The sequence below is a fragment of the Echinops telfairi genome, unplaced genomic scaffold (assembly GCF_000313985.2).
Source record: "Echinops telfairi isolate 266 unplaced genomic scaffold, ASM31398v2 ScPeMD7_30;HRSCAF=105, whole genome shotgun sequence".
In the NCBI taxonomy this organism is placed as follows: domain Eukaryota; kingdom Metazoa; phylum Chordata; class Mammalia; order Afrosoricida; family Tenrecidae; genus Echinops; species Echinops telfairi.
The window spans coordinates 289,201-316,471 of record NW_022103927.1 but is presented as its reverse complement, the minus strand read 5'-3'; the positions used below and the strand labels follow the sequence as shown (position 1 = coordinate 316,471).

At 59.8% G+C, this 27,271-nt stretch overlaps 2 protein-coding genes and 1 long non-coding RNA gene across 5 annotated transcripts; 1 reads left to right on the top strand and 2 right to left on the bottom strand.

The window, feature by feature from the left end:
• CUNH19orf44 (chromosome unknown C19orf44 homolog) lies at positions 1–17,781 on the top strand. Of its 2 annotated transcripts, none has more exons than XM_030885485.2 (9): positions 1–63; positions 5,506–6,226; positions 6,700–7,030; positions 10,163–10,236; positions 11,162–11,603; positions 12,241–12,336; positions 14,230–14,396; positions 14,929–15,007; positions 16,857–17,781. In XM_030885485.2, the coding sequence occupies exons 2-8, from the start codon at positions 5,507–5,509 to the stop codon at positions 15,004–15,006; spliced, it is 1,908 nt and encodes a 635-aa protein (XP_030741345.1). In that variant the 5' UTR covers positions 1–63; position 5,506; the 3' UTR covers position 15,007; positions 16,857–17,781. The 2 variants fall into 2 exon arrangements, with proteins under 2 accessions (XP_030741345.1, XP_045145615.1); XM_045289680.1 differs by having other exon boundaries at positions 15,115–17,781.
• Positions 13,331–15,245, bottom strand: LOC123521633. Its single transcript, XR_006680027.1, has 2 exons — positions 15,195–15,245; positions 13,331–14,973 (listed from the first exon to the last, which is right to left on the bottom strand). It is a non-coding gene; the product is annotated as an uncharacterized LOC123521633 (long non-coding RNA).
• On the bottom strand, positions 15,323–26,711 carry LOC101661586 (calcium homeostasis endoplasmic reticulum protein). 2 transcript variants are annotated; one of them, XM_045289678.1, is made up of 17 exons: positions 26,645–26,711; positions 26,161–26,334; positions 23,328–23,512; positions 22,858–22,995; positions 22,572–22,723; positions 21,425–21,569; positions 21,258–21,347; positions 20,279–20,513; positions 19,605–19,780; positions 18,554–18,992; positions 18,231–18,469; positions 17,832–17,965; positions 17,404–17,490; positions 17,118–17,261; positions 16,902–17,018; positions 16,417–16,511; positions 15,323–16,325 (listed from the first exon to the last, which is right to left on the bottom strand). In XM_045289678.1, exons 1-17 carry the CDS (start codon positions 26,667–26,669, stop codon positions 16,132–16,134), a joined length of 2,769 nt encoding a protein of 922 aa, XP_045145613.1. In that variant the 5' UTR covers positions 26,670–26,711; the 3' UTR covers positions 15,323–16,131. The 2 variants fall into 2 exon arrangements, with proteins under 2 accessions (XP_045145613.1, XP_004715511.1); XM_004715454.2 differs by having other exon boundaries at positions 21,425–21,536.
• Between the last annotated feature and the right edge of the window lie 560 nt (positions 26,712–27,271).

The following is a 27,271-nucleotide window of genomic DNA, read 5'->3' as shown; positions in this document are numbered from 1 at the left end:
CAACAGTCCCCCTCGGGCCTGGGGCTGGTGTGAACGCCGCGGCTGCTGACAACTTGGGAGGAGGTCGGAGGGGCTGATCGGCGGGTGGAGGGGCGGGGATGGGCTCTGCAGAGTGACTGGGAGGGTGCTGTTGGAAGCTGCGTTGGTAGGACCACGCGGCGGGGAGGTTGCGGGGCTGGGGGGTCCGGGGGACCCGAGGCTCAGTGTCGTTGTCTGGGCCCCGCCGGAGCGTGATCTGATGCATGGTTGCATCCAGAGTCTTGGGGAAGAGCCAGGGTTGGTGCGAGGAGTGGCCGTTCTTCAAAGTTTTGTTTGCTTTGGATAACTTCACTGAGTTTTAAATGGACCTGTAGCAGCTGTCCTAGAATCACTCCTGCCCCTGGAAGCGTCATGATAGATGTTTCAGAAGTGGGTCGCCCGGCCTCTCTCCCACGCGCCCCTGGGTGGGCTGTGGAACCACCAGCCTTTGAGCACTTTCACTTTTCACACCACCCAGGGACTCCCTTTAAAGGTACGGATGCAGAGGTTTGTGGTTAATTCACCAAGGTGGCCAGCCCATCACTGCACTTCAAACTTCAGACATTCCCATTGCCCCAAGAAAGACGCCTTCCGTCTCTGTTCTGGTTCTGTCTCCGGCTGGATTGGCCTGATCAGAACATGACATAGAATCATCGGCCACTATGTGGCCTTCTCCATCTGCCTGTATTCCCCTTACCATGATATGCTTGAGATTCATACATGTGGTTGCATGTCTCTTTAATTGTTCCTGGTTTGTTTTTTTTAATGGCTGGGTAGTAATCCACTGTAGGGCTGGACCACAGTTTGCTTCTCACTCATCGGTCAATGAATGTTTGTGTTGTCTCCATTTTTGGTGTGTTAAGATACTAGCTATTAGCATTTGCATGCCAGTCTTTGTGTAGATATATTTTGGTTTTCTTAGGTATACAAGGGCGCTTCCAGAAGTTCATGGACAAATGGAATTAAACGATAATGGGATGTTCCACAAACTTGTTGAAGACCCTTGGTATACCAAGGAGTGGAATTGCCGGGTCACATGTTGAAATTTTTGAGAACTAATTTTTCTTCCTTCCTTTCTCTCTCTTTCTCTCTTCCTTTCCTTTTCCAAAAGACATTGTGCTTTTGGCGAACAACAAATGAGGTTCCCATGTAACAGTCTCTATGCATCTTACTCAGTGACATTGGCTGTGTTTCTCACAATGGTCGACATCCTCCCCTCTGTTCTGTCTTCATTCATCGACTGTCCCTGTCCCCCTTGCTTTAGGGTAAGTGTTGACTGTTTAGACCCAGAGAAATGATCCCTAGATCCTTTGTAATGGCTGTCTCGTCGCTGTAGGGTCACCATGACTTGGAATAAACTTGCCGGTGGTGAGTGAGTTTTTTGGAGTTTGGGGGGTTAGTTTTCCACGGTCTGTGTTGATCTCACGGACCTCACCAGTTCTCCATTCTCTTTCCATAAGCTCTTTGTGAAGCCCCTTCCTGCACCTTGGAGTGGGTCGCCTGGTGGTTTGTGGAGCTCTGGTGGCACAGTGGGCTGTGCCTTGGGCTGCTAGCCACAAGGTCAGCAGTCTGAGCCCCCCATGATGAGGCCTTTGCTTCTGGAAAGGCTAACGGCCTCGGAACCCCCCAGGGGCAGTTCTCCTCTGTCCTCCAGGGTCAAGCCGATGGCAGTGAGATGTGGGAGTTTGGGGTCAACTTTTTGAAGCAACTACAAGCTGTTTCCCACGGTGGGGGCAGCAAGCCAGGAGCTTCCAGCGCCTCCACTCCATCGCCTTCCTCCCTGTTTTTGTTTTTTAACATCACTCCTCTCCAGGAGCGAGGTGGTATCTCCTTGTGGTTTTGATTTGCATCTCCCTGCTAGTCAATCACGGGCGCCCTGGTGGTGTAGTGGGTTACCTGTTGGGCCGCTAACCACAAGGTCACAGGTTCCGAACCGCCTGGCGCTCTTAGGAAGACAGGCGAGGCTTTCTGCTCCTTTAAAGGTGTGCAGCCTTGGAAACCCACAGGGGCAGTTCAGCCCGCCCCGTAGGGTGACTGTGAGGCAGAATTGACTCCACAGCAGTGAGGTGGGCTTTGAGAGTTGACTGGCTTGTGAGGGTGAGCACTTTGGCCTTGGCCCGTCTGTCCTCTTCGGTGAAAGGTCCATTCCAGCCCCCGCCCGTTGTTCTGATTGGGTTGTTTGTCTTTTGGATGGGAAGTTGTAGAGGCATCTTGTATTTTGGCGATAGGACTCTCGTGGGGCATATGTTTGGCCGTGCATCTTTGAGAGTGTGATTGCAGGTGAATTCCTAGGTAGGGAATCTCTGAGTGAGCATGTGGATTGTTGAATGGCAGCACGGAGGGGCCACAGCACACGCTCCCACACATGCTGTGCTTTTTTGTTTTGTTTTTAAATCATTTTGTTGGGGGCTCGTACAACTCTTATCACAATCCATCCATTGTGTCAAGCACATTTGGGCATTTGTTGCCATCATCATTCTCAAAACATCCTCGTTCTACTTGAGCCCTTGGTATGAGCTCCTCATTTTTTCCCTCCCTCCCTCACGAACGCTTGATAATTTATAAATTATTATTATTTTGTCATGTCTTACACTGTCCGACGTCTCCCTTCACCCAGTTTTCCATTGCCCATCCCCCAGGGAGGGGGTTATATGTAGATCCTTGTGATCGGTCCCCCTTCCTACCCTACCTTCCCTCCACCCTCCTGGTATTGCCACTCTCACTATGGTCCTGAAGGGATCATCTGTCCTGGATTCCCTGTGTTTCTGGTTCCTATCTGTACCAGTGTACATCCTCTAGTCTAGCCAGACTCGTAAGGTAGAATTGGGATCATGATAGTGTGGGGTGGGGTGGGGGTAGGAAGCATTAAATAACTAGAGGAAAATTGTTATGTTTCTTCATTGCTTCCCTGCACCCTGACTGGCTCGGCTCCTCCCTGCAACCCTTCCATAAGGGGATGTCCAGTTGCCTACACATGGGCTTTGGGTCTCCACTCCGCACTCCCCCTCACAGTGATAGGATTTTTTGTTCTCTGATGCCTGATACCTGATCACACGCTGATTTTATTTTAAAATCTTTTTTCTTCAACGGTTTTATTAGCCTGTAGTTCACATGTCACACAATTCACATCAAGAAGACTTGTACGATGTTCACCACAATCAGTTTTAGGATGTTTTAAAAAATCTTCTCAAGTCGCTGATGTCTTTTGGAAACATGGTCAATCTTGCAGCAGCTGGTGTGCGTCACCAGGGAGTCCAGATCTGATGGATGTGCACGTGTGCCTTCCCAGAAAAGGCACCCTGTCTGTCCAGGCAGTACGTCACAAACATGTTGGGGGGCAGGATGCTGTGTCTGCCCACAGGCCTCCCCTGAGCAGTAATCCTCCTCCTCCTCTCAGTAGAATAACGTTCCCACCGCTGGTTGTGGGTGAGCTGATGTGGACGTAGGGGTGCCGCTGGGAGCAGGGCTCAGCAGGGCACAGCGACTGTCAGGTGAGATCAGAAGCACAGCCTGTCTGTGTGGTCTTCAGGACCAGGAGTGACCTTTAAAGGGGCCCTGCTCCTCCCACCTCCATGCCATCGAGTCAGTGCTGACTTCCAGTGTCCCCTGTGGGTTTACGAGAGTAGCGATCCTAGTCTGTCTTCTGTGGAGCTGCTGCTGGTTTTGAACTGCCGACCCCAAACTGCCAACCACGCGGATCACAGCCCAATGAATAGCCACTGTGCCACCAGGGCTCCATCTGCGCCGCCCTGGCCACGACTGATCATAAGGTCAGCGGTTCAAACCCACCAGCTGCTCCCCAGGAGAAAGAGAGGGCTGTCAGCCTCGGAAACTCCATACAGCAGTGGCTCTCCACCTTCCTCATGCTGTGACCCTTTCATACTGTTCCTCATGGGGTGGTGCCCCCCCCCCAACTAAAATAAAATTATTTTTGTTGCCACTTCATCACTCATTTTGTCCTGAACCAGGCGACCCCTGTGAAAGGATCATTCCACCCCCAAAGGGGTCACGACCCACAGGTTGAGAAGGAGAACGGCTGCTCTACAGTCTCTGTCAACTCTATTCAGAGTTGGAAGGGAGCAAGCCCGGTGGCAGAGGGCGTTCCACAGGGACCTGCCCACAGCAAAGCCAGCAGGTCCGAACCACCAGCCCTTCTGCAGGGGAAAGACCAGGCTCTCCACCCCCTTCACCAGCGACAGTCTCGGGACCGCAGGAGCAGCTCTGCTCTGCCCGAGGCAGCCAGTTTGGCAGTTGGGGGATGTGTCAGGATGGGCCAGGTGGCTGTGGGAGTGCTCCCCAGCCCAGGCGCCCAGGGGACACAGGCCAGAGGGCGAACCCACTGGAGGCTCCGAGGCCCAAGAGCTGGCATTCTGCTCTTGCAAGATCCCAGCCCGGGAAACCATGGGGTGCAGTTCCACTCGGTCACCTGGGTCGTCACCCGTTAGGGTCCTCCTGATGGCACACAGCCACGTCAGGCCCCCAGCTGAGTCCCAGGACGGTAACCGGCTCACAAGCGCTGTGAGGAAGAGATAGGAGGGAGGGCACCGCAGCTCCCAACCCTGGAGGGGCCCGCTCCCCATGCTGACAGAGCCGTGTTTAATGCCTGGTGATCGGTTAGTGCTGGCTCTGGTGTTCGCTCAGCACCACCAAACCCTGCACCAGGGGCCATGTGGAGCACAACCTCATGCCCCACGGGGTTTTCGCTGACTGATTTTCAGGACCCCTTTGCCCTACAGAGGAGCCCTAGTGGCTCCTTAAGGGGCTGGCTGCAAGGTCAGCAGTTTGAAACCACCAGCTGCTCCTTGGGAGAAAGAGGAGGCTTTCTACTCCCATAAAGATTCACAGCCTAGGTCAATACTGGGAGGGTAGAGGGAGAATGGGTTGGAAAGAGGGAACTGATTATAAGGAACTATATGTGACCTCCTCCCTGGGGGACTGACAACCGAAAAGTGGGTGAAGGGAGACGTCGGACAGGGCAAGATATGACAAAATAACAATTTATAAATTATCAAGGGCTCATGAGGGAGGGGGGAGCGGGGAGGGAGGGGAAAAATGAGGACCTAATGCCGGGGGCTTAAGTGGAGAGCAAATGTTTTGAGAATGATGAGGGCAGTGAATGTACAATTGTGCTTACACAATTGATGTGTGTATGGACTGTGATAAGAGTTGTATGAGCCCCTAATAAAATGATTTAAAAAAAAAAAAGATTCACGGTCTAGGCAACCCACAGGGGCAGTACCTTATAGGGTCGTCACTGGGAGAGCGACAGACAGCTTGAGCAATGGCCAGGCCTTTCTTCCTGGTCTCTGGGTTTGGAGGCTCTGCTGACACCTGTTCAACGTCCTCGCAACATGCAAAGCACTCTGGTCCTCATCAGTGGCTTCGGGGGTGGCCAAGGGCAGACCACCTGGGGGCAGGACCCCTGGCATTGTGACCTTGGAGGGAACCAAAGGCCGGCTGCAAACAGCCTTGGTGTTTCCTCCCCAGAATGGCATCCCCGAGAAAAGGCAGCCGCATGGCGTACAACCCGTTTGGCGACTTCAGCGACATTTCCTCAGACGAGTCAAGAATGGAAGCAATCCGAAACTCCCAAACCAGCCGGGGTCTTAGCGAAATAGCAGCCAGTCCGAGCCGGTTCCTGAAAAGAAACCAGGCCCTGGGGGAGAGGCACCTGATGCCGAAGGAGAGCCCCTTCCTGGGGGGTGGCCTCAGGCCCCCCACCTCCACCTCCCAGACTCGGGCCAGCGCCGCCCTCCTGAAACTGGCCCAGCTGGAGACCAAGTTCCGGAGCCGAAAGGCGCAGCGGGGTCCGTCTGACGCCGGACCTGACCCGCAGATCCCTGAGGCCAGCCTGGCAACGGGGGCCAGGGCTCTGGCTGAACTCTCCTCCCAGGCCACGGGCAAAGTCTTGCAGAGATACGGCCGGGCACAGAGCGGGGGGCCGGGCAGCCGGTTCCTCAAGAAGAAAGAGCCCCCCGCCGAGGAGCCCACCACCCCTGCAGCCCGCCTGGGGGAAGAGCGGGCTCCTCCAGCACCCACGCTGCTGCGGGCACCTGCCAGGCCCTTGGTCGCGCCCGACAGCGATGAAGAGGAGATGAGGGAGCTGCTGGGAAGCTTGTTGGAGTCCTCCGGGGAGGAAGGGAGGCGGAGGATTCGAGGTGTCCCCAGCACGGACGCCCGTGGGACGAGTCAAGCACAAGTCCCCTCGGTACGTTTCTATGTCCTTCTCCCAAGGTCCCTCCAGGTCACAGCCAGGAAGCCTGTCCATGCCCAGTTACCTCTGACGACTCCGGGCGGTCCCACACGTGTCTGTGCAGGGCTGCTCTGCGGGGGTTTCAACGGCACCGTAGAAGCCAGAGTGGATAGCCAGGCCTTTCTTCCAAGGTACCTGAGGGTGGACCTGATCTGGTGACCCAGAAACCATTTGCACCCCAGGCCTCTCCCTCAGAACCTAGGTGGGTTTACTACCAATGAGGGAAAGGACTGAGGGATCTCCTTCCCATCTTCAAACTGGAGGTCATGGAAATCCACTACCTCGGCTTGCAGCCATGAGGGGAGAAGAGGGCGAGGGGGCAGCTCTGTCTCGGCGGCCTGGGTCACCCGCCCCAGCTCTGCGTGTGGCCTGGTAAGGACCCGGTTCTCCCATGTTTGTAATGCTGTTGTTTTTCATTTCCGGCACAGTCACGTCAGGTCCCAGTCACAGCAGGGCCGGCAGGCCCCTCCCTTTCTGGGGAGGAGCTTCCCAGCCCCACGCCATTCCGGAAGCCACGGCCACCATCCACGCGGTCAGCCAGCAGGACCCCGCCCCGGATCCGCTCCAGAACGTCCTCCCCACAGACCCCCAGTCCCAGCTGGACAGCCTCCCGCACATCAGGGCTGTCGGTCACAGGCCCTGCGTCTAGGCCGGGTCCCCCGAGAATGAGGCGCCGCCCCACACTCCCGTCCTCCCCCAGAAGGAGTGAGGCTGGGCCCTCTGAGGGGTCGTCAGAGACCACCGATGACAGCCTGAACGGTAAGCCCCGGTGTGGCGCACAGAGTGGGGGCTGGCAAGGCTGTGGGGTGGCCCCCCTTCGAGAGAGTGGCAGCCTGGTCACACCCCAGTTCTTCAACCCGCTGCCCTGGCTGAGGAGACAGGAAGGACTTGTGCCCTGCCCTTAAAATCTTTGTCCAGGAACTCTGACCCATGCCAGGGCATGAACCCCTAGGAACGACGAGGGGCACAATGGTTAAGCATGCAACCACCGGCCTAACGCCCACCTAGGAGCTCCTGAGAAGGCAAGTCTGGCCATCCAACCCCAAGGTCATGGTGCTGAGCACCCACGGGGTCACCCTGAGTCCGAAACCAGTTGGCAGCAATGGGTTTGGTTTGGTAACCTGGAAAAAGCCCTTTTCAAATTTTGAGTAAAAGCAGTATGTGCCCGCTCTGAAACGCAGAAGAAGAAACCCAAGATCCTAACGAGTCCAGATGGAAACATGCCTTCGAGTCTCAACACGGCCCTCGTCCCGTCAGGGGCAGCGAGCTGCTTGGCGCTCCCCAGGACCGCGGGAATCCTCCCCGGCCGAGGCTCCCTGGGGAAAACGCCTTCTGGGAAGGCAGCGGTGGTGGTTTGAGGAGCCATTTCCGGCTCTCGGGGAGCCTGTGCGAGGAGGATCCTAGGTGGTTGGTGCGTTAGGAGTTAGCATGGTCCGCGGTTGGAAACCACCAAGAGCTCTGTGGGAGCAAGATGAGGCTTTCTACTCCGTCGGGTTTCCAGTCTCGGATTGCTATGAGCCAGCATTGACCCGATGGCAGTGAGTGTTGTGAGTCACCCTGGTGGCACAGGGCAGGACTGCCCCATGGTCCTTCTTCCAAGGCAGCTGGTCCTGCAAACCGCCCAGCTCTCAGCAAGCAGCTTCAACCACCCGGCCAACAGGGCTCCTTTTCCCGTGAGCTCCCAGCCTAGAGCCCCCTGCGGAGCAGTCTGACTGTCTGCACCAGGGGCTTGGCATGAGTCCACATGGGGTGCCAGCAGCTGCCAAGCATGACCACGGTTGGCTGGGCAGCCTCGGGCTCGCTGGCCTGCTGCTGCCGCCCGTTCCTTGGGGGATGGGGGCAGAGCATACCCCCAGAGCAAGCTCGGCCCCAGCTGGGCAACCAAGGGGCAGTCCTCACAAGCCAGGGCCCACAGTCGGAGTGGCACCGCTGGGCTGGCCAGCACAGCGCTGGTGTTCTGCTCCTCAGCCACCATAGCTCAGAGCGGCGGTCTAGAACCTTCCCCACTGCCTTGGCCCTGGCTGGGCGTAGTGACTCACCCCAGAGGCTTTGTCTCCTCACCTCTGTACCTCCCCCGCCCCCTGCCCCGTGAACTGCAATGATAGTCAGAGATGGAGCTGAAAGTCCTGGTGTTGGGGTGCCGGCACTGACCTGGTTTAGGGAGCGTTGGGGGTACAGGGGGGAGGGAGAGGCACTGCGGGGAGTGCTTTTCTAAGGCCTTCCTCACCACGGTCTTGTGCCATCTACAAAGTGATTGTGTGGAGGGGCTCAAGTAGAACGAAAACACTTTGAGAATGATGATGGCAACAAATGTACAAATGTGCTCGACACAATGGATGTGAGTACGGATCGTGGTAAGAGCTGTAAGAGCCCCCAATTGTGTGAGTCTGGGTACATTAGAGAAACAAATCCACAGAAACTCATGTATAAGAGAGAGTTTTATATTAAGGGTAAGTGCACATCAAGAAAACATCCCAACCCAGTGCTGCCCAAGCCCACAAGTCCAACATTAACCCATATGTCCAACACCAATCCACAAAGTCCTCCTCTATCTCACAAAACACACCCTATGATGCCGACTGCAGGAGGAAAGCCGAGTCGTGAACGTGTAAGCATCTCATCGCCGGCAGGGGTCTCCACATGGGTGCTCCAGCACCCAGGGCTGCATTGGGGTAGGTCCATGTGGCTTCTTCTTAGGGATGTCTTGCAGGAAGTGAGCTGAAGCAGGGAACTGGCTAAGGCACCCAGGGCCGACCATCAGAAAGCAAGAGACTGGAGAACTAGAAAGGCGAGACACAATGAGCCATGTATCTCTCCGCCCTTCACTTAACCCCATATGTGTTTCTCAGCCAGGTTGGCACAATAAACTTTATCTCACCAATAAAGTGATTTACAAAAAAAGAAAGGTTCTGTGGCCCACCTAGGGGATTGGACATCGTGGCCAATCATGCAAATAAAGTGATGAAACTCAGCAGGGTGGGGCTACATAAATAGGAGTGTGGAGCCTCAATTTGGGGGTGGTAAGGTGTGCTTACCAATGAGCTTCAAATGAGCCTCCCAGAGCGGGAAGAGGAAACCTCACTGCCACCCAGAACCCGGAACCAGGGATGGAGCAGCTCTTTTGAACCCAGGGTCTCTGCTCAGAGCACCTCCTAGACACAGGCTAGAGATGGGATAGCAGAGACAAGAGAAGCGGCAACACGCAAGTTGGAGTCCGGCAGCAGAGAGGCAGGGGCAGCAGAATCGGGAGACCAGTGCCCGGTAGCTGTGGTGGGTTTCCTGGCACACCAAGAGATGCCGTTATAGTGGGTGCCCCAAAGAATGAGAGAGAACAGGGCCCCTTTGCTGCAGGGGGCTTGCTGGCGGAGTAGGCTTCCTCCAGGCACATTATTAGCAGGGCTTTGTAACACTCTCTAGAGTGGAGCAGAGACCCGGCTCAGGGCCCCAAGAGGAATCCTGCCTGTAGAGAGAGGTGCTCTGTGCTAAAGGAGGGAGACTGCCCATGCTCACGCGCCTCCTGACCCCTGACCCTGACTCATTGTGCCTTTACTTCACAAATAAACTCTGTCCCGAGAGGATGGAGTATGGCCTGTACCCCCTGTGTGGCCATGGCTGTGAATTTTCAAGGCCACCGGAGAAGTAGAGCACCCTGCCATGGAAGGGCCGGTCACCACACTTCCCCCAGCCTCTCTGACCCTCTGCCTGGACCAAGCCGCCTGTCTGAGAATGAGAAAGTTGTCCAGGGCAGAGGGGTCCTGCGGAGACAGCCTCCTGACTGACCCCTCTGGTCCTTCACAGAGAACGTGTGTGGACTCTGGCGCTCAGGCCCGGGCCAGCTCAGTGGGCATAGCCCGTCCTTGTCCGCTGCCCTCACCCGGCCCCTTGTTGCAGATTTCCGGATCAACATCCTTCCCCTGGAGGACTTGGCCCTGGCCCTGGGTGAGGAGGCGAGCCTGATTGAGGATGTGAGTACGGTGCCCTCCCCGGGTAGTGGGCTCCCAGAAAGGCCTGCGACCCTCCCCTGGGGACAGTTGTGGTGGTCACACCTGGGGGAGAGCTTGCTTCTGGCATGTGGTAGATGGAGGCAGGGGGCTCCCCAACACCCTACAGTGACATGAGGGCCCCGCCCCCGAGAATGATCTAGAAACACATGGGAGCTGAGAAGCTGCTTTAGTCCGAGAGACCCTGCCTGCCTGTCTACTGTGTGTCTGTTCACCTGCCTGCTTGCCTAGCCGTCCGTCCATCCACTTAGCGCCCCCGCCACCCACCCATCTGTCAACCAACCCCCCCCCAATCCGTCCATCCACACCCCCATCGTCCATCCCAAACCCCCTCCATCCACCCCCACCCCCTCCCCATCATCCACCCATTTACTCCCAACCCCCTAAGCGGATCGGATGCAGAGCCACACTCTAGGATAGAGCAGAGCCACCCCACAGGGTCTCCTAGGCTATGGTCTTTACAGGAAAGACCGCCACCTCTCTCTACAGAGTGGCCGTGGGCTTGAACCGCCAGCTGTTAGATTAGTAGCTGAGCATGGTGAGCACAGCAGCTCCCTTGAGGAGCCCAGCGATACCTGGAGCTCCCCAGGGGCACTGCTGACCTGGGGGTGCACCTGCTCCTCGGGGTGCTGGGGCGTTCCTGGGTGCGGCCACCCTGCACTGCACTGTCACACACACGTGTGGTGAAAGGCACCAGGTGGTCCTTGGGCCGCCTGACCACGCAGGTACCCTTGTGGTCGTGTGCGGTGCCTGTCCACAGGACTCTGGGCCTGTCCCACGAGTGACGCCTGCTGCCCCCACCTCCGCAGGGTGGCCAGGCGCCCTGGCCTTGCAGACTACAAGGCCCAGTGAGCACACTCCTCGTCCCACCTGGGCCCCTCTATTTTAGGGAGAACGTGCTCGGCGGGAAAGCCCGGCCCGCCCAGGCCCAGGGCCAGAAGGGCCCACTGGACAGGGGCCCCCACGACGCACCCAGGCCTGGAGCGCAGTGCCCTTGGACGGTGAGGAGGCCCCCCCCACTGAGAGTGAGGTCTCTGAGCGTCTGAGCGCTGAGTCAGGGGGTGCATCCCAAGACCCCTCAGCAAGCACCGTGAGCTCAGCCTACTCAGACGACTTTGAGGCCTCGCCAGGCGCAGCCCCCTCCCAGCCCACAGGCTGCTCCGAGACATCGGAAGCCCTTTCGGAGGAGCCCTCTTGGAGCGAGGGAAGGAGCCAGCTCGCGCAGCGTCCCCAGGCCAGCAGAAAGCGGGTCCAGGGTGTGACCAGAGTGAACGTGAAGGAGATGGCTGTGCAGACCCCTGATCCTGCCTTTACTTACCGCTGGGCCGAGGGTGAGTGGGTGTCTGTGCGGCTGCGGCCCCCAGCTCTCAGCTGACCCCACGTGAGGGTCCTGCTCCACACCCCGCTGCCCTACACCCCCACCTCTACGCTTGGCGCTTCTTAGCCTTCCCAGCATTCAAGCCATGTGTTTACAACTTCCTCTATCACAAACCTCCCGTGATGCTGGCTTCCCAAGTGAGGCCTGCTGTCAAGAGGTGAGAGGGAAAGGCAGCCAGGCAGGTCTGGGCCTGACCACTGGCCTGCTGGGTGACTGCGGGCCAGGCACGGTGGGAGAAAAGGCCAGCCACCTGCTGGCACCAGGATTGCAGCCAAACCCCTGTGCTGCGGTCCACATGGGGTCACCACGGAGAGGGTGGGCTTGATGGCAACGGAGTAGCCTCGGGGGACATGGCTTGCAGAGACTGCTGCATTGGGGGCCACAGGCCCACCCACTGGGCGGTCACACTCCACTGAGCCTGGGAAATCTGGGAGCAACAAGAAAAGAGGAAGAGGCGACAGGAAGCGCGGTTGTGGGGCCAGGGAGGGCAGAGGGCACCCTCCTCAGACCTGCTTTTGGGTAAGATCATAGGTGAGACGTCCTTCAGCTCCATGCCCTGTCCACTGACCACCCCTTCTGTCCCTGACCAGCGGCCGGGGCGGCAGCCATCAGTCCTGCCTGGGGAGGCACCTACGTGGACCCCACGCCCATTGCCAGCCATGTGGTTAGCGCAGACTCAATAGAAGGTAAGGACCTGCCTCAAGGCAGCGATGCAAGGGCCATTCCAAGCTGTGTGCACTCGTGGGGGTGTCGCACCCCTTAAGTGCCTGACTCGGGGAACACCGGGGCAGTCACACAGTTCACAGGGACCTGGCAACAGCCTGGCGTGTCCCTGGCCACGGTCAGAGGTGCACCAGTGAGCCCGAGCCCCCACCGGCCACTGGGTGTGTTGGGTTCTGGTCTGCCTCCCTTCTCCTATCGATATGTACGCTACCAGGAATGTCCCAGCCACGGACAGCTGGACATGGCCCTTGCCCACCAGGCCTGGGTCACAGGGAGGGCACCCCACGAGTATTTGGACTTTGCCGGATTCGCCATCGAGCCCCTGCGGCGGGCTTGGCACACGCCCACCACAGACTGTCCCTCTCCTGTCTCGTCACAAGGTTTTTTCCTTTCCAGTTGTGCTCAGTATATTTGCACAAAGAGCCCTCAGCTCTCACTGCTGAGCCGATTCCGACTCCCGGCAACCCTGTAGGGCAGGGCAGAACGCCCCCGTGGGTTCCGAGACGGTAACTGCAGGGGAGCAGAGAGCCTCACGGTTCTCCTGCAGAGCGGCTGGTGGTTTTGAACGGCTGACTTTGTGGTAAGCAGCCCGGCGTGTAACCCATCCTGCCACCAAGTGTCCTAGTAAGAGTCCTGACTGAGCAAACCGTTCGTGCTCACCCCCCAACCTTGAATCCAAGGAGGGTCGCTGCGGGGAGAAAGGCTGGCAACCTGCTCCCATGAAGATTACAGCCGCGAAAGCCCCCAGGAGCAGCCCCACCCTGTAACAGGAGTTGGGGAGGGGGGGCCTGACTCATGACAGCAGGTTTGGTGTGGGATTTTGTGGGGTACCAGCCCCCACAATCAAATGGGCCCAAGGGGCCATTGAGCAATTGAGAGGTAGAATTAAGGAGACACCAGACAAGATAAGGCACACAAGTGCTCACCTCCGGGACCACCATGACTTCAGGAGCCAAGTCCGCACAGAAAGAGAATATATTTCCAGCCAAGGCTTGTATACATTCAGGGAGCGTGCAAGCCCCACCCTAACCCTGAAGGTTCCTGAGTTCATTGGAGGAGTTAACCTAACACCAGTGCCCGGGCAGGTAAGGGGGAGTGACTGTCTTCAGAGCCTGGAGAGCAGTAGCACGCGTGTGCTCCTATAAAGCTGCCGGCTACACAGCAAGTCAGCCGTGTGCTTGTAAGGGGTAACTTTAAGGCAGCGCTATTCTGGGAGGATAGAGTGAGGAACAATATGCATCATGAGAATGTGATTGGGACTCGTCTCCAATTCACAAGGGTGAAGGTCTCCCTCCACCCCAGAAACCCAGTCTGCCAGGCTTCTTAGTACATGTCTCTGTCCATGTACAAAGTCCCATCTCTATGAAAGAGCCCCCGGGGGTTAAAGTGGGACTGGTGGGGCAGCAATTCAGCACTACGGTCAGAGGGCGAGGGCCCCCAGGAGTCCACAGAGGTGGCTTACAGCTGTGAGAACCCCCTTGGGGCAGTTCTTCCCTAGTTGGGCTGCCTCACTGGCAGTGGGTGTGGCTATTTGGGTTTGGGTGGCTTAAAGGGTAAACAAAGGTAAATGCAGAGGTACCTCGGAAGAAAGGTCTGGCAGCATGGGAAAATCCCAGGGCGCCGTTTCCCTTGGCCCCTTGGAGTTCTGTAAGATGCTGGAGTCAGGTCAGTGCTGCCGACTCTGGCCAGCAGCAGCTGGGTGCCATGTCAGCTCTTGGGGAGCCACCTTTCTCCAGAGAGGATGGGTACAAGAGGGTGGGGTCCAGAGCACGTGTAGGCACTGCAGGACGGGTGGCCAGGAGGAGCGGTGGGTGCGGCAGGGGCCCGGGGCCCGAGTGACATGGGGGGTTGTGCAGCCCTGACAGCCCACAGCCCTGCCATGCTGGTGCTGAACGACCTGCTGAGGCAACAGCTGGCCCTGACGCAGCACTTCCTGGAAGCCAACCGCCACTTGCACGCCTCGCTCCTGGCTTCCCTGGACCAGGATTCGTTCCACTACCACACTCTGGAGGAGGCCAAGGAGGTGACGGCAAAGCCCTTGGGCATGGGGGCGGGCACCGAATGCTCAGTGGGCCTGGGCTACAGGCAGGCTGGGCACTGTGTGACCTCAGGCCAGCGGGGGCCCAGCCTGAGAGACATCTTGGACACAGTGCCTGCCCTCCCTGGGGACAGGGCCCGAGGAGTGCCACGAGCATCTCCCTTTCCTCCCAGTTAAGTACATGTGTGTTTGCTCACTTCAGAGGCCGAGTGGTACCCGTGACTGCTCACCACAGGTTGGAGGTTCAAGCCCACCCAGGGGGGGGCCTCAAAAAAAAAGGTCCGGTCACTTGCTTCCAAAAACACATCCAATGAAAAGCCTGTGGGGCACAGCTCTTGACACCCATGGGGTGGCCAGGTGTCAGGACCAGGCTGTGGTTTGCCCAGGGTTCACTTGTCACAGCGAATGCACGTTCCGTTCCATTTGGGGTCCCTCCCCAGTCCCTAGGAGCAGTCAGGTGACAGTGGTGCTCTGTCCCCATCCTCAGGCTGACAGCCATGTTTGTCGTCCTCCATAGTACATCCGGTGCCACAAGCCAGCCCCGCTGACCCTGGAAGCCGCCCTGGAGGAGGTGCAGAAGGAGCTTGGAGTGTGAGGTGAGGCTGGCCTGTCACATTCACGTTGCCCGCCCCAACCCCACGTGACATGTGCGTTTATAGGCTAAGCAGGCATTCTCGCCTTGTTCCCTCACTCCCATGAGCAGCGTAGGCCCGGAACCTGCATGCAGGATCCCAGCCACGGCTATGTCGTGTGGCCGCCATGCCTACCGGGCTGGGCATTTACCTGTGGGGGACACAAGTGCTGCGAGTCCAGGGCAGTGCCCTTGACCCGACTCCAAACTCCAGCCCACAGAAGGCGCCCGCTCCTCACCTGCCGGTGTCACGTCAGAGAAACACACAGGCTGTAACAAGTCCGTTCTTAAAAAAAAAAAAATCTTTATTTGAAGGCAAAACAGTAAAACCCACAAATTGTTAATAGCACGTATTTATGTATTATCCTGAACCAGACACTTCCAAACTATTCACAGCTACGGAAAATCTAAAACAAAATCAAAAGTTCTATCCCATCGGGGTCAAAAGTTGGAAAGGTTTTGCATCTTAGTGAAAAGAATTTTCCAAAAATGGTTCTGTACAAATAAACAGAGCTGTACTGAGCTGAGGCAGAGGCCCTGGGGGATCCCAAGCCCACTCCTCAGAGCCTGCTGCCCAGGCAACAGCCCCCTGCCATTCTGAGAACACAGCGACTTCCCCAACGGGAAGACAGAAATGAGGCCGTGTGTCTGAGGAGCGGGCTCCGAACAGGAGCTGTTCCTGACGCTAGGCCACGGGGAACAAAACGCGAACACCCGCTTCAGCTTTGGCTTCCTTTTCTAAACGGGTGCACGCGAGCGCGGGCCGTGGCTCTGTCACTGCACCCTGCCAGGGGTGGAAGCGGGCGACACCCGGGCCGCTGGGGCTGCTGGTCCGATGGACGCCTGCTGGTCCACGAGACTGAGCTGGGATGGAGCTGCGCGGCCTCAAGCCTGTGTCCCGGGAGCGTCGGCCTGGGGTTTCTCACTTCACTGTAAGGAAAACCAGAAGCCAGCGTCGCCCTGCAGCACGTCCCCCTGCACGAAGGTGGCTGTGGGCGAGGCCTGGGTCAGAGCTGGCTGGCAGGACCATCCGGAAGCTTCCACTGCCTCTCAGTGGAAGGTCCCGGTGGCTGAGGGCCACGGCGGCGGCTACTTGCACTCGTCCCTGGCCTTCATGCGGGCGATGAAGGAGTAGCTCTTGTTGCGGCGGTAGTTCTCGTAGGGGTCGTCCAGCGCCACGCCCACGCCCTTGTACTGGTCCCACTTGTCCCGCACGTCTCCGCCCTTGATGGGGTCCTGGATGCCCTGCTCCTTCGCGCCGAGGCCACCGGATCCGCTCCAGCCTGGAGGACAGGCACAGGGTCAGGACCCGCAGGCAGTGTGTGTGCACGTCCCCCTCCCAGAGCACCCACCCGCCGCCAGCCGGGGACTTACCCATCTTCACCAGCATCTGGTGTCCCTTGTTTTCCTCTCCGAGCCTGGGGTCGGGGACAGGCGGTGCAGAGTTAGAACCCAGACCAGCCGAGGAACTAAAACCAAGACAGGTCATGGTGTTCACAAAGCCACGGCCACCATTAGTTGGGACGTTACAGCATGTGGCGGACCCGGCGTCACCGTTACCGGTGGACGCGCACTCATCACAGGCTCGGCCGCTGTCCTCGCTGCCACTCTTCTGCCAGCCCGTGGCTGCCTCAGCACAACCCTGCCCACACTTGGCACCGAGGCCAGCTCGTGGCACCCCTACAACAGTCAGAGAACACGCAGCCCCACCACCACCAGGGCTCAGTGCTGGTGAATGAGGTGTGACCGGCATGCCATCGCCACCCCACCCGGAGCCCGTGCGCCCTCTGATGCCCACTGTTTGCCACTCACAGCTGCCCGCAATGAGCACCAGAGGACAGCTACAACAGAAATCTTACGGCGGGGTTTGGCTCCGGGACCGGGATCGCCGCCTCCTGCCTGGGGAGTAGGACTTGGACCGGGACCGGGACCGGGACCTGGAACGGCTTCGTGAGGAGCGTGACCGACTCCGGCTCCTGGCACAGTAGAGAAGGCTGTGACTCACAGGCCGGCCGGCCGGCCGGGACCAGCCTTGGGCAGGCCCGCACCCCAGCTGCCCCTCGGTGCCCGCTTACCTGGACCGGGAGCGGGAGTAGGAGCGGGAGCCGGAGCGGGAGCGTGAGCGCGAGTAGGAGCCGGACGACTTGGAGGAGCGCGAGTTGGATCTGGAGGACGAGCGCCCTCGGCTCTTGGACCTGCTCCTCGACCTTGAGGGCCCGCTGCGGGAGAGCGGTGCGTCAGGGCTGAGCAGAGCACCCCTCCTCTGCCCTGGGCGCTGGCCCTTCATCCTGGGGTACAGGTGGTGCTACGGATGTGACAGGGTGGGTGTGACGGCCTCCCCCAGAAGACCTGGGACCTCACCTGTTCCTCTTCTCCTGGCCTTTCCTCCGCCGGGCCCGCATCTTTGCTCGGAAGAACTCATAGAGGCCATTTTGCTCCCAGCCTTCACTGTAAGACAGGGCATTCCCCTGACTGGCTCCGTCAGGAGACAGGGACAGCTGGCAGTCCACTGTGGGCCAGGAGCCACTCAAGCGCTGAGGGCGAGCCTGCCTTCCCCACATTGCTGCTGGGCCAAGATGACCAGAGACCTGTCTTTAGCCTAATGGGGCAGTGAGGAGCTGCGACCGAGGCAGACCCGACCAGCTATGGGGCAGGAGCTTTTGGCTGGGCTGGGGAGGGTAGTTCTGGCCTGCCCGCACCACGCTTCTTTCCGACACCTGAATTAAACCTCCCCGAGGACTTGCTGTCTCTGCGTTGCTGTCCCCTCCCTGGCCCTGCCCCTGCCATACCTGTTCCGGGGCCTGTCGTGGGAGGGGGGGCTATAGAAGGCCTCGACGGCGGCCAGCAGCCTCTCACTGGGTGGCATCGGGGGTGGCAGGCGGATGTCTTTAGGGTCCAGTGGCTTGTACTCATGGTCCTCAAGCTGCAGCACATGCAAAGCGTGACTGCAGTGTGCTGTCCCCAGCTCCCGGACCCGTCGCCTCACCCTGTGGGGCGTCCCATGGGGCAGGGGCAGAGGTGGCTGAGGCGCTAGAGCAGGCGGGCCACTGGAGTGAGATGCGTGGCAGGGCTGATGCCTCAGCTCTGGGGGTTCCTCAACCTGCCGCCACGCCCCCCCTCCCCACCGGCCTGTTACCAGGACTGCTGCTACGTTGCCCACCCAGCTATGGGGACAGACGACCACGTACCTTCACAAGGGGGGCCATCAGCCCTGCGGGCAGGTCAAAGTACGGCACATTAGGCACCAAGGAGGGATCGTCATGGTTGATGTGGGGGGGGCCCTGACGCCGCATGTGGGGGGGCTGCCCATTGAAGCCGTGTGGAGGAGGCCCGAAATCAGGATGCTGGGGCCCAGCCCAGGGTGGGTGCTCGTTGATTCCGGGGTGTGGCATGCGGTGGCCAGGGTGGTGATGTGGGGGCCCCATCTCTGCGGGGAAGAAATGAGGGCCACAGCCCGTGTTAGAACCATCTCCGCAGGCCTGGCCTCCCAGCCGGCGTCCCTAGCACTCACCAGCGGGGAAGTCGCCCTGCGGGTAGTCGAAGCGGTGTGGGTAGGGGGGTCGCTCGAAGGGGTGCCGAGGGGGGAAGTCATCCTGGATGAAGCGTGGTGGGAAGCGGTTGAAGTTGTGAGGGTGCGGCGGCTGGCTGAACTGTGGGTGCTGCTGGTGTGGCGGGAAGGGCCCTCGGAAGGGAGGCGGGCGTTGCAGGCGGAAGGGTGGCTCTCGCTGGCCTCCGCCCCAGGGAGGTTGCTCGTGCTGGCTGTTCCAGGGGCCCTCGAACTGGCCGCTCCAGCCGGGCTCGGGCTGCCCACTCCAGGGGGCCTCCCGCTGCCCACTCCAGCCAGGGTCACCGCCGCGCTGCTCATTCCACATGCCCTCGTGACTGTTGTTCCAGGGCGGGCAGTGGGGCGGGCCCCCCTGGTGGTGCGGGTATGGGGGCTGTTCGGGGGGCTGTGAGGCAGAGAGCAGGTGCTAGATGAGATGGACTGGTCCTGGGGTACTGAGTGCCTCACCTACCAGCACCACGCCTGCCCTCTGCCCAAAGAGTGCCCCCACTGCTGCTCCGCCCACCAGCACCATCTCCCTGACAACATGACAGGGTGAGCCTGGCACCAGGAGAGCTCCCAATGCCCCAAGGCAGTTTGTTCCTGAATCCTTGTTCAGGGCCACAGAAGCGAGTCATCTGTAGACAGTTGCCACCCTGGAGGCCGGGCCAATGAGCACAGGCCAGGACTGTGGGGTTAGGACCGGGTGGTCCCAGGAGCTCCACGGTCACCAGAGAAGCCAGGTGTTAATGGCTGGCATGTACTCTCGGGGTCAGGCAGACCTGGGAGGTTCATGGTGCCAACGCCAGAGAGCCCAGTGAAAAGCAGACCCGTGCGGCCATCCAGAGGAACAAGGCATCTAGAACTCCCACGGCGCAAAGAACCACCGGTGTACCTTTACCCACCCCCGACTCTGCCCGGAAGACGGCTCCAACCAGCGCTCTGCCTCCACCCAATTCTTGCCCTCGGCCCCTGCACAGCTCTGGTGCCTTCCCTCCCCCACAGGTTCCCGAACTACCTGCTGCTGGCCCCAGGGTGCCACAGGGTGAGGCTGCTCAAACCAGGGGGTCTTGTTGGGTGGGATCTGGTCGTGGGGTCCAGGGCCCCGGGCCCCAGCAGCTGCAGGGTCCTGGACCCCTCCTGATGCATCATACTCGGAAGAGCCAGGCATTTGGATGGGGGGCTGCTTGTCCTCTGGAAGCAGCCACAGGATTAGAGGCGTTGTCAGTGAGGAGTGCCACCAAGACACTCACCCATCACCCAGGGCCCTCAGACCAGGCCAGCGCCTCTGACCTCACTCACACAACTCCGGTCTAGTGACAACCCCACCGAGACTCGCCGCCACCACTCACCCTGCACAGGACATGCCCCTCTCTCTGCAAACCTCACGGGGGTTTGAATACAAACTGCCCACTCATGTCACAGCCTGTCTACCCCTCTTTGATCCAGGCTCCCAGACAATATGCCTTCTGTTCTGGAGGGGCCAGAGCTGGTCACCAGGGACTTATCCCACCTCACAAGTTAGTCGGTCATTTAGGTTTCTGAACGTCCCCATTTGTGTTCAGACTGGGCCCCTGTGTCTCCCCTCCCCCTCATCTTGGGCCCCCTGATCATGAACAGCCTATGTAGGTTCCTAGTACGGGGCCCAAAGGCCATCATCCTGACAAGGGCAGGTAGGTGGCGAGTGTGTACCTGGCTGGGTCGTGGGTGGGATGGCTGGGGCAGGCGTGGGGGCCGGGGGTGGGGCAGCAGGGGGTGGCGTGGCCTTCACATCAGCGTCCATCTGTGGCAAGGGCATCTGGGGCGGTGGCTGCTGGGCCAGGCTGCTGACGAAGTCCTCGTGCTGCGTCTTGAGGGTCTGGATCTGCTGCTGGAAGGCCAGCTGCAGCGGCTGCACCGCCGACGAGTACTCGCTGATGAGTGTCGCCTGGAGAGGGATGACCAGCACTCAGGGCCCTCAGCGAGGCTCGCCACCCAGACCCCCAGCAATCCAGCCTAGGGAGAAGCCCTGAGCACGCTCAGGGGACTGAGGCCCAGGGCCTAGGTGGTCACTACTCAGTAAACCCACGGAGACAGCAGGGTCTGGTGACCAGCAGCTTATGACCACCTGGTGTCGGGGGCCTGAGTTCAAGCAACCCCTGGCCCATCCTCCGAGGGCTCCTGGCTTTGGGACAAGGGCGTCGGGGGTGGGGCGTTTGTGTATAGGAGCGGGGCAGGCTCAGCCTCACAGGGGCTGTGGGGAGCAGTGGAGTCCGAGGTGAGTCAGCTGAGCTGGGGCACAACAGAGCCCCCATGGGGCTAATCATAGGGCTGCAGGGCAGCTGAGGCGTTAGCATCCGCCACAGGAGGCAGGATGCCACCTTAGAGGATATGGGAGGAGGGGTGGGGGGACACCATACAGCTGGTGGTGAGCTGGGGTGCAACAGAAGCCCTCCTCATAGCCTGTGCATGGTCACTGCCAGGAGGCCTGGGGAAAGGCAGGAGGAGGCTCCCTCCACACCTGAATGTGGTGGGCCCTTGAGCAACCAGACAAGGTGTGCTATGATCGCCGCATCAGCAGGAGGGGAGCAGGGACCCCAAAGTTGTTGTTCTGCACCCCTGACTCCAGGGCCCTGGGTTCGGATGCAAATAGCTGAACCAACATCCCTGGGTGGCAGGGCCGGGTGCCCACCTGGTACTGGCCGAGCCCCAGGGCCGGGCTCTGCAGCTGCTGGATGATAGGGTCATCAAAGTAGCCGTTTTTCTCCCAGAGCTGCAGGAGCTGGGGGAGGAGGAGCTGGGTTAGCAGGAAGTCGGGGTGCCACACGTGCGCCCTGCCCTGCGCCACTCAGCACGCACCCGGGCGATCTTCTGCTGCTTGTCCTCCTCCACGGCCAGGAAGCTGGTGCAGTAGATGGGCACCACCACCTTCTGCAGGGCAGCCAGCAGCTCCCGCGCCTGCTTGCGCTGGCTGTGAGGGAGAGACCTTCCGCGCGTCAGGGCCCTGGCGGGACCCAGCCACATGCCTGTCAACACCACAGCTCCAGCCACCACGCCCTCTGCTGGCTCGGGCCCCGGGGAAAGGCTGGGCTGGTGTGGGGGACGGCAACAGGAGGGGGAGACAGACCCAGCCAGTGGGAGCCAGCACCTATGAACTCTGCCTGGGGCAAGGGGAGGACGCAGGGTACCATGGGGCTGAAGATTGTTGCCCAGCCAGGCTGGTCAAGGCTGTACACACAGGCCTGAGACCAGCAGTGACGGGAGACATGAGCGATGCCAAGGGTCCGCCCCCCTCCCCATCCCCGCTCCTGGGAGGACTCCCAGGGGAGCTGCATGAAGAGCAGGGGCCTGGGCTGGCTGAGGGGCGGGCGGGAGGCAGGAGGGCGGCCAGTGCCCCCAGAGCAGAGTCGCTGGTACAGCGCCGAGGAAAGGCGAGAGACAGGTCTGCAGAGTTGGAAATGCAGTGAGAACAGAGAAGGTTCTGGATGGTGGGTTCTCTCTCAAAGGAGATAAGTGGGGAAAGGAAGCAGCTGGGGTGCAAAGTGAAGCTGAGACAGGGTGGGGCCCAGGCTGCAGATGCAGTTGGAGGCAGCCCCCCGCCCACCAGGGGAGGTGGAGCTCCTACTCCTCCGAGCTGAGCTCAGTCTAAGGGTGAACCAGATGACACCCATGGTGGCTGGTCCAGATACCTGGTCTCCCTATAGCAGTGGTTCTCAACCTTCCTAATGCTGCCACCCTTTAACACAGTTCCTCATGTTGTGGTGACCTCCCAACCGTAAAATTATTTTCGTTGCTACTTCATAACTGTCATTTTGCTACTGTTATGAATCGGGCGACCCCTGTGAGAGGGTCATTCAACCCTCAAAGGGGTTGAGTCTCAGGTTGAGAACCGCTGCCGCATAGCCTCTCTCAGAAACCAACAAATTGCTGGCAAAGTGGCTGCAGGGGGACCCAGAGCAGAGCCAAGCCCGGCCGAGAGGTAAAGCTGGGTGGGCAGTCGGCTCACCAGTGGTGCAGCACATCGTTGATGAGGTAGATGAGGTGCAGCCGCAGCTCAAAGTGTGCCCCATCGGCAGTGATGCGGTTGCGCAGGTGGCCGGCCATCAGCTCACAGTGTGGTGGGGACTTGGCGTTGCTGAACATCCAGTTCTTCCCAGCCTGCATCAGCCACACAAGCGAGAGTGAGCAAGGGTCCCAGCTCATGGGAGGAGAAGGCCACAGGCCCAAGGCAGGGTGCATGGGGCTCCTGACATGGGCCAGCCATGCTCAGGCACCCCGCAGCCACCCCTCACCGAGATGGCGTCCTTGGTGCACGTGTCGATAATGGGCTGCAGCAGGTTGTCAAACTCGTTCATGTCCAGCTGGGTCTCCTCCAGCAGCTTCTGCATCTGCTGCTCCACGGCGTGGGTCACGGCCGCAGTCACCTGCTCCTGCAGGTCAGGTGGGCCAGACTATGAGGAGGGCCTTGCAGCGAGGCCCAGGGACTGCCCAGTGGCGTGCTCGGGGCCCCTGTGATGCAGCCCCTTGCCACTGCGAGAGGGAAGATGAAGGCCCAGAGGAGCACAACGGCCCTGCCTCTACTGGGGCGGGGTCGGCAAGCCGTGAGGAGCCGAGGAGGCAGCACAGAGGAGATGGAGACCACAGCCACCCACCCACCAAAATGCAGGGCCCTACAGCAAGCTGGGGGCTCCAGCTTACAGGAGGGACAGGGAGCCCTGGGTGCTCCTGGGACCATCTCAGGACGGGGAGGGAGCACCCATACCTGTCGCAGGGCCAGTAGGTGCTGCTCCTGCTGCTGCAGGTTCCACTGGCTCTGCTGGATGAGTTCGTCCATGGACAGGGTGCCCTGGGCCGGTGGGATGGGCGCCGTGGGGGCCAGAGGGGGCTGGGGCAGGGGAGGGAGGGCTGCGGCTGGTTCCAGCTCAGGGGCCTGCTGCTTGCAAATGACTGGGGGAGGACAATGACCCATGAGGACAGGGTCCCCACAGACCTGCTCCACCGAGGGCCACTCCCGGCCCTGGCTCCCCGCCACCTGCCTGCATTGCATGGACCCCAGCGGGGCCCCTCTGAGCCCTTTCTTTCCCTGGAGGTCTTGGGGCTGTCTCCTCACCACTCTCTTTCCCACACGGACCCACTAGAGGCCCCTGACCTTCCAGTTCCTGAGCACACACTGCGCCCCTCCACCCCCAGCCCCTTCTCCCTCCCCTGGATTCGTGGGCTGAGGCTATTGGAGCAAGGGGGCCCAAACCAACTGCCACAGGCAGCAGGGCAGACAGTGGCCGCAGCACCTCAAGACAGCCGAAGCTATTCAGGCCACGAATCCAGGCCGACACAGCCAGAACCCATGAACACTACAAAAGAAAGCACAGCCTGACCCTACCCCAGCAACTGGTCCCACAAGGGGAAGGGAGGGGGCACTGTGTGTGCGTAAACAAGGGCCCTACGTCCACTCTAAAGTTCCTGCAGAGCTCCCCGAAGCCCTCAGGACAAACGCCGGACTCCTCAGCAGTCCAATCCCCAGCCATCCAGCAGCCCCTCCTCTGTGCGCTCCTGGCCCAGTCCACTTACAGACCCAGGCCCCTCAAAGGTTTGTCCCTTTGTCCAGGACACATACTCCCTTGTGTGAACAGTTCTTCCTCAACCACCCCATCCCAGAAGTGAGCACCCACCCTTCCCATTACAGCACCAAGCTTCAGGGCAGCTCCCTGTCCTCAGCCCTCTGGAGCCCCTTCACAGAGAAAGCTGCTCTCACCACCTGGTCAGTCAAGCCAGGCACTGATCCAGGGAGACTTTCCTCCTCCTCCTCAACACCTAACTGGCCCTACTCCCCCCACGCCCTGAATTGCCACTGCTCACCAGTCATTCACTTCTCACTGGTCTCCCAGCCCACCCTCCCCATCCTGCCGCCAAGAATGTGACATGCCACAAACCAAAGCCAGCTCTCCCACGCCTCAGACTCCTGAGGCAGCAGGTGTAGACCCAGGGAGCCGGGCGATGGGAGAGCTGTCCAGAAACATAGCAGCAACACACATGGCACTTAACCTCCCACTTCCGACAGCGGTTCCTTGCCTCACTCAAACCTCACCAGGGCCCAGAAGAATCCCTGCGCCAGGGAGGAAAGCCAATCTGGCACAGAACACCCCAGAACTCCCACTGGAGTCCCTGGGCAGTACAAATGGCAAATGTGCTTGGCTGCAAACAGAAAGGTAGGAGGTTTGAGTCCAGCCAGGCACCTCGGAAAAAGGTCTGGCGATCATCTACTTTAGAAAAAAACAGCAGTTCTACTCTGATGCCCGTGGGGTCAACAGGAGCCAGGGCCGATGTCCAGGCAGCTGGTTTGGTCTCTAAGGTGCTCCCACCATGCTGGGCCTCCCGGTTCAGGGCCAGGACTCCATTGGCGCCATCGTGCCTGTGCACACTGAGCTTGCAAATGTTCACAGAGTGCCCACGTGCTACATGCTAGAACAGGTCTCTGACCCAGCTAGGTCAGCTGGACCTTCAGGGAGCTGGCCCTTTCCAATGGTCCTCTCCTTGGCAACTCCCTTTGCATTCAGGAGGCGGCAGTGGAGGCTTAGGGTAGACTTCTTGACCTCCCCTCAGGAAAGAAGGCCAGGTTCCATTCCCGGCCAACACACCTTATCACACAGCCACCACCCGTCTCTTTGGGGAAGCTTGCTCATTACTCTGATGTTGAACAGGCGCCAACAAAGCTTCCCAACCGAGAGGGACAAGGAGAAGCCTGCCAATCGATTTCCCCAAACCCTACAGACTACAATCTCCTGACCACCGTGGTTAAGAATCACCACAAGTCAGGAGCCAAGGAAGACACGTACCACCTTACAACTTACAAAGAGACAGCAGGTTTACAGAACATGACAGGTGCCTTCAGGAAGCGCACTACCTGGGGATCATTGCATCAACATTCAAAAGCCAGCTGCCCCTACCAGTCCCATTCTAGACTCTTGGAGGGCAGGGCCAGAAGAATCCCTGATGCCCAATCGCTTGCAGGCACAAAAATAACTTGAGACCCCGGGTGCCTCATCTACCCACTGAAAGACTGGTGAATGAGCCAAGTGGTGCTGGGAAAGGCCTGGCAATCCGTTTGGGAAAGCCTATTAGACTCTATGAAGCAGCTCTACTCTGCCCCAAAGGGGGCACCAATAGTTGGGCAGCAATTGGACGGCAATGAATAAGAAGCCAAGGAGAGCTATCAAATTCTCTCCAGCCTGCCTGGTTGCAGGTATCGGAAATGCACCAAAACCCGGCGGGGGTGAGAGAGACAGGGGCCCGCGCAGCGCCTGGGAGCAGGCATCAGTCCAGCAGTCACTACGTTCCCTTGGGGCCACCGGGCAAGTCCGCTCTGGTCCAGCGGACCCGGGTCCTCAATAGCGGATGCTCGACCCACAGTCCAGGTGAGGCTCCAACCACCGCGATCTCCATCACACACTGGCCCGACAGTCTCACTGTGCAGGGATCGTGCGGACCCCGCTGCCCCGAGTCACACGGAAAGCGCGAGCACCCCGAAAGAAGGCGGCTGGGAGGGTCCCTGAAGAGGCAGGGGCGACCCGAGCGCACCGTGGGGAGGGGGAACTCACGCTGCTGCTGTTCCAGCGCCAGCTTGCACTTGTAGTAACTGTAGAACTCGCCTCCAAAAAGGAACGAGAATTTCGGGTTGTCCTTCTGCTTCTCCATCGTCATCTTTTCAAACTCGGGCCCGTTGCGAGCCACGAACTGGGCCAGCTTATCGATGACATTTCGGAGCTCCTGGTCTGCAAGCAGGAGAAAAGGCCACGCGGGACGTCAGTCGGGGCCGCTCAAGACCCGGGGCCTGGCACCGCACGCCCAGTCGGCCGGGCAAGGGTCCCTCGGGGCGGGCCGCGGAGAGGCCTCCCTCCTACGGGTCCCGACAGGGGCCATCCACGCGCGAGAAACGTGGGGTCCCGCGGGGAGGCCGCAGGCCAACTCAGGAGGCCGAGCCCCGCCCCCTCGCAGGCACAACGACCCCAGGAGGCGGGGCTGGGGCCAGGCGGACTCCGGGGGAGAACTGAGGAACGGTCCCCGAGTCGGGTTGGGCCTCACCGTCGGGCGGCAGCGGGATTTCCATGACTCCGGCCGCGGGGAACGTCCTCCGGCGCCTCACGATCGCCCACCAGCGCTGTCCGCGGAAGCCGGCCGGAAGTGGCGCGAGCGGGGCCGTTTACGGCGGGCCTCGTGGGCCGCTTCCGCCAGCCACTTACGGCCGTCGCCAGGAAACGACGGAAGTGAGGGAAGGAAACAGGCGCGAAGTAGGCTCCCCAAGGGCTGGCGCAAGGGGGTGGAGCCAGTGGCGCGCGTGCGCAGAACGGCACCGGCGCCTGCGCAAAGGCGTTTCGTGGGCGCGTTAGGTAAGAGTGGGTCCGGCTGACTGAGGATGCTGCGATTTCCCGGGTGTAAGATCCTACTGGCCGCTCCGCATGCGGAAGAGTCTGTTTCTGCCTGTGTCAGGGCCTTCATTTCGTCCTCGCACGGCTTCGTCCAGGAAACTCCGGACAGAGGTGCGTTTTGGAGACCTCCAGCCTGGAAGCTCGTCACGACTCTCCGGCGGGCCGTGCCCAGCGGTGTACGCAGTCCTGGAAGCAAAGGCAGATTTGGGTTCAAAGGGTTCCGCACAGTTTCCTCCGCTAGAAGACGTGGGGCGGGGGGCGGGCGGAGAGCCCCTCCTCACCA